This window comes from Bison bison, unplaced genomic scaffold (genome assembly GCF_000754665.1).
Source record: "Bison bison bison isolate TAMUID 2011002044 unplaced genomic scaffold, Bison_UMD1.0 scf7180017864139, whole genome shotgun sequence".
Taxonomy (NCBI): domain Eukaryota; kingdom Metazoa; phylum Chordata; class Mammalia; order Artiodactyla; family Bovidae; genus Bison; species Bison bison.
The window spans coordinates 3,381,201-3,392,483 of NW_011494711.1; the positions used below are offsets into that span (position 1 = coordinate 3,381,201).

The 11,283-nt window shown below is 39.0% G+C and overlaps 1 protein-coding gene across 3 annotated transcripts in view; it reads left to right on the forward strand.

Moving 5' to 3' along the window:
• Window positions 1–9,708, forward strand: part of MBD5 (methyl-CpG binding domain protein 5) — a 72,557-nt gene extending 62,849 nt beyond the window's left edge. For all 3 annotated transcript variants that reach the window (XM_010839952.1, XM_010839954.1, XM_010839953.1), the window contains 2 exons: window positions 4,184–4,259; window positions 8,238–9,708. In XM_010839952.1, the coding sequence (XP_010838254.1) occupies window positions 4,184–4,259; window positions 8,238–8,309 (148 nt within the window). In that variant the 3' untranslated portion in view covers window positions 8,310–9,708. The remainder of the gene's footprint in view (window positions 1–4,183; window positions 4,260–8,237) is intronic.
• Window positions 9,709–11,283: the final 1,575 nt, after the last annotated feature.

An 11,283-nucleotide genomic window follows, 5' to 3' on the forward strand; every position in this document is an offset into this window, starting at 1 on the left:
GTCATAAGCCCTACCTGTTTTCAAACCAGCTAAGGGGCCCATCTTCCCAGAGTTGCTCCCCAGGGAAGATCTCCAAGCCTGCAATATTGCCTTCCTCTTCTGTGTGTGGTTCCCAATAGCTTTTCCTCCATTCCTACCAGATTCTATGTGGACAGTTTTAGTTGTAGAAAAGTCGTTATGCCAGTCTCCACGTCATTTTCAGTGAGAGCTATTCAACATGCAGTTGTCAGTGTCCTCGTATACTACCATCTTGATCTCTCATGTGTTAAATTTTTTTTAATCTGCGTACTTTCCCTACAGATTAGGTTTTAGAATCCAAGATTCTTGACATTTAGGTCTGATCCAAGTTTGTTCTGGTCTACATGAAGTGAGTTTCTTAAATTCTGAACTGATAGTCCAGAGCAATGTGCAATTCTCACTTCCCTCTTATTTCTCGTACTATTCACAGATGTGTACCTGGCTTCTTTTTTTAATTAATAAAGATAAGGATAATGTGTGACAATATAGGCAATGAACATGAGAAGTGGCAATTATCTCCATTAATAACTAGAAATGTGATTATATGAACATCTATTGCTTAATCAAGTAGCTTTTAGAGTGTCCATTAGTAAAAATGTTTATTATTAAATGTCAGTGGGGAAGAGAAAATAGTAGAAGAGACTCGACAAGGAGGGCCTCTGGACTAGAAGATTGAATTTTGACTAATTATTCATTTCATGGACTCATGGAGCTTTTTCTTCCTCTTTTAAGCTCATTTTTCCTGACTTGACCAGCTAGTATGAATATGGTATGCAGATTTGACATCCAGAAAGTCTCTCTGTACCTCTTGATTTCCATGATATATTCATGTAATTTCATGCCCCATATCTCCATATTTATTCTCTCTTCCAAAAGTAGTCATTTCACCCTCTAATAACTGCTTAAGTTTGTCAAAGGAAAAACATTGTACTAATTACCTTAAACTAATACAAGGAGTTTATAAATATTTTAAATATCTTGTTGAAGAATGAACTCACAAACTCCTAAAATTTTGTCTGTTCATTCAACAAATAATGTTGAATTATTTTTATACTTTAATGTAGATGCTGTTGAAATTTTTCATATTAAAGAACAAAACTTTTATGCCTCTATTACTTTGGAAGATTATTTACAGTTAAATATCATCTTCTTTGTCATAAAATTATAATTGGTTTCACCAGTTTTCCCTAAAAAATCAAGTGTGACATACAAACAGCTGTTGTAACAGCTACTTCATTGAGTTGTTATAAGGATTAAATGAAGTAATATATATAAAGATTTAATTCAATTCTTGGCATATATAAAAAAGTGAAAGTGTTAGTCGCTTAGTCGTGTGCAACTCTTTATAATCCCATGGACTGTAGCCTCTGTCCATGGATTTCCCAGGGAAGAACACTGGAGTGGGTTGCCATTCCCTTCTCCAGGGGATCTTCCTACCCAGGGATCGAACCCAGGTCTTCCACATTGCAGGCAGATTCTTTACCATCCAAGCCATTAGGGAAGCCTTAAAATATTCAATAAATACTAGCTATTTTTGTTATTAAAGATAATAGAACCCAGATTCTCTGAAGGTTTTTCACTGAAATATTTTCCTTTTTTTTTTAGACATTTAGACTTTTATGTAGTCAATTTTAAACCCATAAGATAATAAAAATGCATAACAAATATCTTTTAAAACTTATCTTCATACTTTTATACAAATACAAAAGAAATAGTAAAGATAAAGCTATTTAACACATTGCACAAAGCGTAATATTGTCAGATAGCTGGGCAGTATGTGATACTGTCAAGACCTTTGCTAAACAAGCCACAAAAGGGGCCTCAACCCAGCCCAACTCTAGCTCAGCTTAAATAGCCCTACAGAGTCCTGGGATTGCATTCCTCCCCAGAATCATGCTTAGCAAACTCCTCGGTGGGAAAACAACTCAGCCTGACCCCATGAGATGACCAGGGCCCTGTAAAACTGGAATAAGTAGGTGAATAAAAGATAGCATGTGACTATATATCAACTGGGACATACTCAAAAATAGCAATAAAAGAAAAGAGATAAGTTGTAGAACGGTACTTATATCAGGACACATTTGATATGATATATATTTAAAAAACACATAAAAGACAATACTAGGTACTGTTCATGGATATATCATATAAAATATTAAAAGACGCCATAGGAATACACAGCTTCCCTGGTAAAGAATCTGCCTGCAATGCGGGAGACCCAGGTTCAATCCCTGGGTTGGGAAGATCCCCTGGAGAAGAAAAAGGCTACCCACTCCAGAATTCTTGCCTAGAGAATTCCATGGACAGAGGAGCCTGGTGGTCTGCAGTCCATGGGATCACAAAGAGTCAGACACGACTGAGCAATTTCATTTCCTTTCTTTATAGGAATACACAACACAGTTGCCTTCGGGGAGGAGGGTGGGAGAGAATGAGACTGGGAATTTATATCAAATGGGAACTTTAGTTTAAATTTCTAATAAAAGAATTAAAAGAAATATGTAATTTATTAGCAGGTTTTTTTGGAAATAGGTTTGATAGGGGTTGATAACTTGTTCTATGCACTTTTCTGCATAAATGGGAAGAATATAAAAGCTGTAGGCTAGCTTTCAGGCCAACAAAAGGTAAGGTTGATGCTGCATTGCTCTTATAGTTCAGTTACAATCTTTTCTTTCAGTTAAACTGACTTAAGTGCATATAAGTTTCCCAAAACATAGAGCCGTTGTTTTAGCTTTGGACACATTATTTAGACACCATATGGAGCATCCACGATGTGTATACCTAGCAGTATACTACTTAATGATTGTATACAGAAACTAACTGCGTGAATTGTCCAGTCCTGTTGTATGAGGGTAAAACTTGGTGAGGACTGTGGTAAACCAAAGGGCCTCATCTAGAAGCATTCCAGTAAAGTTCAAATATGTTTTTAAACACAATGTGAGCCAAACTAAATGGGACTATGAGCCAAATTCTTCTACAACTGCAAATTCCCAATCTCCATGTAAATGCTGGGCTAGGACTTAACTCTTGGAAGGCCATTTACCTCTACACCTTCTCTAGTAATCATCGGGATGAGATAAATGAAATGAATCACCTTAGTACTCAGAGTAATTGGGTAATTCTTTGTATGCATCAAGAAGGAAAAGTTAGAGTGGACATAATTCCTAGAGGTAGATAGTGCGGATTTGCCTTGTTTTAGTAATTAGTTCATTAGCTTCCTAGTTAAACGTTTCAGTCATGGCAGATTCTCCATATGTTAAATACCTGTAGTGGTATGATGCAAGTGAAAAGTGAAAGTGAAGTCGCTCAGTCATGTCGGACTTTTTGCAACCCCATGGACTGTAGCCTACCAGACTCCTCTGTCCATGGGGTTTTCCAGGCAAGAGTACTCGAATGGGCTGCCATTTCCTTCTCCAGGGGGTCTTCCCAACCCAGGGATCAAACCTGGGTCTCCTGCATTGCAGACAGACGCTTTACTGTCTGAGCCACTAGGGAAGCCTGGTATGCTGAGTAGAGAGAAAAGGTCAGACGAGTGATAGACATTCTGAGACCATCATTCTTTATCTTGTTAAATAGTTTTGTCATTTTGCTTTTGGGGAGGCGGGGGCGGGGAAATGTGGCAGAGCCTCAGGTGTGCCAGGTTAAGCTGTTTCCCACCTGTAATGAAAGTGCACCAGGATTTCAGCCTTCATTTGCTGAACTCCTGAAGCCAGGATGCTCCAGAGAGGGCAGAGGGAGCTCCCTAGTGGCCAGAGCCTGCAGTTCAGAGCCCTTCCTCCAGACACACAGCCTGAGAAAGACAAGCCAGAACAAAAGGCAATGCGGAGCAGGCCGGATCTAAGAGCACAAGCTCTGTCTGTGGAAATAGAGACCCGTTGCCCAGCTTCCTTGCAAAATCATCAGACGGTCGAAGAAACATGTGGAAGGGGAAAGAACACTTTCCCTAATCATCGGTTCAATTTGTTTTTCCTGTAGTTATGTGACCTTATCATTCATTGGTGTTCAGTCATGAGAATCCCAGAGTGTTTTGTCATCAGAATTGTCCAAATGTGAATATAAATTGACTTTCTTTCATGGAATTGGTACTCTGTTTTCTGATTAGGGAATTAAATTGAGATTTTTTTTTCTTTAATTTTTTAATCTACTGTGTTGTTTTCGTTAATTCCAGAAGTGGAAAGCTAAATAACCATTTAGAAGCTGCTATTCATGAGGCCATGAGTGAACTGGACAAAATGTCTGGGACTGTAAGTTAATTTATTTTTCCATTATACTGTGTTTCTCTGAAAATAAATTGTATTATACTTTTTGGTAAAGTCTCTTAAATATTGTCAGGCAACTCACGTAGCAATACTAAATTACTGGGCTCAAAAAAGACTGCTATCATAAAAAATTAAAAATAACTTAAGAAAAAATAATCTAGTGGTATTAACTATGTATTTTTTCTGAGGTAAGTAACTTTTTTCCTCACATAAAATACTTTTAAAATGTGCGCAGCAAAACATTGAAGTTAAAATCATAGCTTTTGCATTTGACTCTTAGAATAGCAGTGATTATTAGTGCTGCCTAAGTATTCAATAATATAAATTTCACTCTACCATAGAACAAAAAGGGAAATTGAACATAGGGTCAAGACCAAGAGTATATAGTCATTTCATTTCCTTTCTGCTATTACCTAAAAAAAGTTTAAATATTTGGCCCCAAATCCTATTGCTAAATTATTGATATTTAACACTATAACCTCTGGTTTTAAAGTGTCTACTTTTTCTTTACATTTTTATTGAATGTTGCATGTAATGGTGTTGAATGTGAGTTTAATAATCATTCTCTAATTTACATATTGGCTAACATAAACACTCAAACTATAATTTTGATAATTTCTAAAAAATGTGACTTATCCAAAGCTACTCAGCAATGAAAGGGTGATTTCTTTTAGTTGTTATTGTGTTAACAAGGTTATCTGAATCCTAACAAGCCATCAAATGGCTACTGAATGACAGATATAAGTTTTTACACATTCGTAGTGCATTGGGATTGGTACAAGATTTTGTGATCCAAACCATCATTTCAAAGATGGGTAAATTGAGGCCCTGAGATGTTTAATTTCCTGATAGAATTATAGGAAAAGTCTGGAGCAGAGATTATAAACTCAAACACTTTCTGTGTGTGTGCATTAGTAACTCAGTCGTGTCCTACTCTTTGCAATCCCATGGAGTATAACCAGCCAGGCTCCTCTGTCCTTGGAATTCTCCAGACAAGATAACTGGAGTAGATTATCATTCCCTTCTCCAGGGGATCTTCCCAACCCAGGGATCAAACCCAGGTCTCCTGCATTGCAGGCAGATTCTTTACCGTCTGAGCCACCAGGGAAGCCCCTGAAACACCTTCTAGGGCTGGGCAAATAGTATCATTAAATACAGGGGATCAGGTTTGAGTGAAACAGTGATTTTAGTGGATTAAGAAATGCCAACCAAGATGCCCTGGTCAAGGTAGGCTACGTACCAACTCTCAGTCTTAGAGGCTTAATGGCTTAAAAAGGCTGTTCCTCACTTGGGTCTCATTCTGGTTGAGTAAGTCTTGCTTCACACAGTCATTTAGGGGCTCAGGTTCTTTCTATATCTAGTATCCCCCATTCCCTAGGGTCTCAGAGTGCTCCATCACATCCTTAGCATCCAACCCAGCAGCGGGAGAGAAGACCATGTACCCAGAGGACGGCAGGATAAGGTTTCATGGGCCAGACCGGGAAGTTCATCTGTTCTGTTGACTTTCCACTGGTTTGACCCAGTCACGTGGCCTTCTTAATTCAAGGGGACTGGTAAAAGTATTGTACACAATGCCTGCTCAGGAAGAGGAGAAATGTGTTTGGCAGGCATCTCGCTAATGTCTCTCTCAAGATCTTTGGCCTTTGTGGCCAGCAAGCAGTCAGGAGTGATGGGGGCCATGGCAACATGAGGACTGTATTCTCTCTAGAAGGAGCTTCTGCTTCCATGCTGCAGCGAGCTAGAGCCATGTGGGGATCTGTGCCACTGTTGCAAGATCTTCCCATTTTTTCATGCAACACTGCAAGTCTGAAAGTAAAATTTCTCATTATTTAGTGTTGCCAGCTATTTTTAAAATATTAAAACACCATAGGGCTAAACCAGTCCCTTTCTAGGCTTCATTTGGTCCACAGGTAACTAATTTGCAACTTTGAATAAAGCCTTCTTTCCTCAATTTATAAAAGGTTTCAATTGACTCTTTATCAGAGACTAGTGGTTTTAAAGAACGTAATGGCACCCCACTCCAGTACTCTTGCCTGGAAAATCCCATGGATGGAGGAGCCTGGTAGGCTGCGGTCCATGGGGTCGCTAAGAGAGCGACTTCACTTTCAGTTTTCACTTTCATGCATTGGAGAAGGAAATGGCAACCCACTCCAGTGTTCTTGCCTGGAGAATCTCAGGGGCAGGGGAGTCTGGTGGGCTGATGTCTATGGGATCGCACAGAGTCGGACACGACTGAATCGACTTAGCAGCAGCAGCAGCATGGAACATTTACAAGGATGAGGCAGTGTGAGAAACTCATTGGTGTTATTTTTTAAATGTAATACTTTTAAAAGTTTTCTGGGGATTTCCCTACCAGTCCAGTGGTTAAGACTTTGCCTTCCAATGGAGTGGGGTGTGGGTCTGATTCTTTGTCAGGGAGTGAAGATCCCACATACATCACAGCCAAAGAATGAAAACATAAAAGCAATATTGTAACAAATTCAATAAATACTTTAAAAATGGTCCACATTAAAAAAACCTTTAAAAATAGTTTTCTGTATTTGATTCTGAATAGCAGTGGTCTATGCTATTACGTTATCTTTACAACATGCAATTGAGCCAACTTGTAGTGGATCTTCAGATCCACTGTGCCCATCTCTTCCTAAGCCTGAGTTCTGTGACATCACATTAGTAGCTTGAAATTGGCCATGGTAAATATTTTAAATTAAAAAAAAACATAATTAGAAAATTTTTAAAAAAAGGAAATGAAATTCGGAAAAAAAAAAACAAAAACCATTTGTACCACAGAGATTGGCATACACTACAATGGGCTTATGTTCCTCCACGGGGAACTGGTTATTAAGCATGTACTATACCGCTGCCTCAGAGAAGGCAATGGCACCCCACTCCAGTACTCTTGCCTGGAAAATCCCATGGATGGAGGAGCCTGGTAGGCTGAAGTCCATGGGGTTGTGAAGAGTCGGACACGACTGAGCGACTTCACTTTCACTTTTCACTTTCATGCATTGGAGAAGGAAATGGCAACCCACTCCAGTGTTCTTGCCTGGACAATCCCAGGGACGGGGGAGCCTGGTGGGCTGCCATCTATGGGGTCGCACAGAGTCGGACACGACTGACGTGGTTTAGCTACCACTGCCTTGGGCACATCCTGCCTCTCCTGGACCTTGCCTTGTCCCCTCCTGTCAGTACCACAACAGCCGCAATACAATGTGGGACACCTGACCACCTCCCTAGCACCTGTCTTCCGCCCCTAACACCAGACCTGCTGTCTGAAACCTGGGAATCAAGTTCTGCTATTCATCCACCTCTGTTCAATCTGATACACAGCCCTAAATGCTGCTAGCTTCCCTGTTGGTGTATAAAGATGAGTTGTATGCATTGCTCTTCCCAGACTACACAAGCTTAGATTTGCCAACAGATGGTAGTGGTATTCTGTTTTCCATCCTTATTCTTCTCATAAGTAAACCTCCTTGGACTGAGCTGTGTGCATGTTCTTATCATCTTTGACCCTTCTTAGTAGTTATAAAATAAGTACAGTGATGAAATAAAGAAGAAAATGTTTAGTATATATTTATCGACTTTTCCAGAACCCCAGTAAAGTTAGTGATCCAGGGACCTCTGATGGGAAAGGTCTTATTTTCATTTTCAATGGACAGCAGGGGTAGCAACTGCACATCCCCTCTCCCACTTTGATTTTTTTCCAGTTCCTCTTCTGTATTCCACTGTTGGGAGATCCACAGAGTGTTGCTCTGCTTGTCAGTTTCCAAGATTCCTTATCCTCTGTAGTGACTGTAGGCACACCGAGATCTGAGTCTTGTAAAAGTGTTAAATGCCTCAAGATAGCTGTGATTGAAAATGAAAGCCAGAGTCTGCTGCCTACCCTGTTTCTTTGTCAGAAATCCTATGGTGTTTGTGATTTCAATCTCTGTTGTTGTTGTTTTTTCCCTACCTCTTTATTTCCAGGTTCACCAAATCCCACAGGGAGACAGACAGATGAGACCTCCCAAACCCAAGAGGAGGAAGATCTCCAGATAACAGGGACTACTCCACCGATGCACAGTGTTTATTAAAGGAATGTGCACAGATATGTCTGTAGATAAGTATTGATATAGCCACTGTTATATCAATATTTAGTCTATGGCAGATAGTTACCACCACCACAGGGTGCTAAGAGAAACAGTGATATGATATTTTTTGATCAGGAAGGATACAGAATGCTGGAAAACCAATCAGAATCCCTGAATGATGAGGGTGGTAGATGGTCAAGAGATTACTGAGAAACTCTTTTTCTATAATACTAAAATTGTGATTATAAGAAATAGTCCAAATGTTTCAGAAGAATTTTCAATGTTGTATATAGAAAATACAGAATTTCATGGTGACATCAGAAATGTAAATATTGTACAATATTGTCATGTACAAGCGTACCTAATGCACACTTTATCTTTTATTGTACAAAGAAATAGTGTACAAAATTCTTTGGTTTCTATGGAGTACACCTACCAGAGACTACAAGTGTAAAGTGATAAATAAAAATACAACCTAAATGCTTTTCTATGATAATGTAAAAGATGCTGTTTTTGTATTTAACAGCAGAGAAAAGGCATGATGATGTATTACCTGAAAATATGACATACACTGCACACCACCGAGTGTCCATTTATATTGTCTGTTTGGAATGAACCTTGCCTGGAAGCACTGGACTTGATTTTGGGTGTCTAGGAAATTGAAACCTTGCAGATTTCTAAAGGGACGAGGGCTCACAGATCTAAATTAAGAATTCAGAAACTGCAACCATTTGTTGCATATTTTTTTTACCTAAGTTTTAAAGTAGAATAGGTTTTATAAAAAAATCTTAGATGGGATATTTTACTCAGTCATTTCTGTAGTTAACATTTGATAGCCACCTGTTGAACTAGAAAACTTACGCTGCACCACGATGGACGCTCAGAGTTGAGGTTTTTTGCAAACGATACCTGACGAGATAAAACTTTCTGTTTCCGTATCTGGAGACAAACCCCCACTTTGAAACCTTTATCAGAGGTAAGGTTGATTATAATTCAGTTTTTCTGTAGTAGCAAAAATAAATGCAAATCATCAAACCAAGTTTCATATCCATTCATCAGTATTACTTATTCCAGAAGTTAAGGTGGCTTACAAAATTATTAGCAATGGTAATTTTTTATCAGTATTATGTAACATATCAGATTTATTTTATTTAAAGAATTATTTATACCATTAACAGATTCTTATATATATTAATGTGGCTGAAATGTGCAGGTTGAATCTATTAACCAAATTATTTATATTATATTAAGTAAGTAAAAAATGTGAAACAAATGTAGAGAGAAAATACTACATTGCAAGTATACAAAACCTTAAACTGTGAGCCATTGTAAAGTACAAGGTTATTAATAAGAAATGTAGCACAACATAATTTTCCGTCTTTTTTTCACATTTTCTTCTTCTTTTTTTTTTTTTTTGTGGTGACGGTATAACCCTATCTCCCAGGCAATGGAGCCAAGTTTCAGGCCCCCCCGCCTGAAATTGATTGGATTGGATTCAACTGACGGATTGTCAAAGGAAGGGATTCCTTATCCTTTTGTTCTGGTTTAGAACCACCAGCCCCACCTCCAAACCCTTAATCCCCTGGAGAGGACTGCCTCTTCCCCCAGCTTGGGGCTCATTCAACTGCCTAATGCTCCAGCCACTGGGAGGCCTCCAGTGGCAGACTCTGAACCCCGGATGTCCACCACCTCCCTCTCCTCTCCTCTCATCCACCCCTGCAACTCCTCCATCCCATGATGTAGCAGAGTTCCAGTCACTCAGGAAAAAGGAGACCAAGGTCATTCCTCCATTTGATTTCTCGGGGCCACAGCACAGAGCACTCCACGAGGCTCACTTTTGATATCAACAGCTCTTAGTTCTTCCCCAGGTCTCCTGTGTCTCTCTGTCCTTTCATTTCCACCTCACTCCTACCTCCCAAGCCTGACAGAATGCAGCTGGCTACACTGGGCTTCACCGCCCGGAGGCAGGAACCCTTCCTTCTAGGGGTAGGTTGACTTGTCTTTGATGTAATAGTGGGATTGCCTGCCTGGTCTTTCCCACAGTCCCCTGAAGTCATCTTCTGTGTACTTTAGTTGACGTATTTTTGTTATAAGTTGATGTGTTTGGTATGTTTGAACGATTAATGTCCCTTTTTTTTTTGCACCAACCTGCTTTTTTCTTGTTTTGTCTACACAGGTGTTTTTATTTACAGATTCACAGCATACGCGTGTGTGTGTATTGGGTATGTCTACGTATATGTGGATGTTCGTGTGTGTTGACATGTGGAAGTTTTTTTAGCCTTTAGTTTTTTCTCTTCAGACTAAGTTTGTGTCTACCAAGCCTTCTTTTGGGTATTTTCGAGCTAATTAGGTTTGTGCTTCCCCCACCATGTATACTTTACATCAGTAGATCATGTAAAGTATGTCTGTGCCCATGATGTCACTGGTTGCTTACCGCTGGTTGTGAGTTCTAGGTATTGTTTCAGTCCATATTTTTTTTTTCCTCTCTCTCTCCTATAGTTCTATGGTTTCATGTAAGCAGTTAATGTAAATATTGTTAGCATTACAAGTCATGCAGTGCTGTAACATTTCTTTTTAAATGTTGCACCTACTTTACAATTAAAAAATTGGTCACTCATACTTGAATTTTGCCCATAGAGCCATTTCTTTCTCTTTGTATTAAAGCCTATTCATTTTTAAAAAATGAAGGCTAGCCCTCTACATTATTACATTTTTTTATTCCCTAGAATAAAATTTTTTCGACAAGTCGGAGAATGGAAACAGAATGAAAAATTTTTGCTCATTTAAAAAACATATAGCCCCTCTTGGAAAAGGAAATCTAATTTTATTTTGTGCCCTTTAACAGTCTTAGGATGCACAAGAAGAATAAACTGTACCTTTAAGTGGTTTTTAAGATCATTTCAAATGAGTGAAATCTAACTGAGCAGCTCTTGTTTAATTTG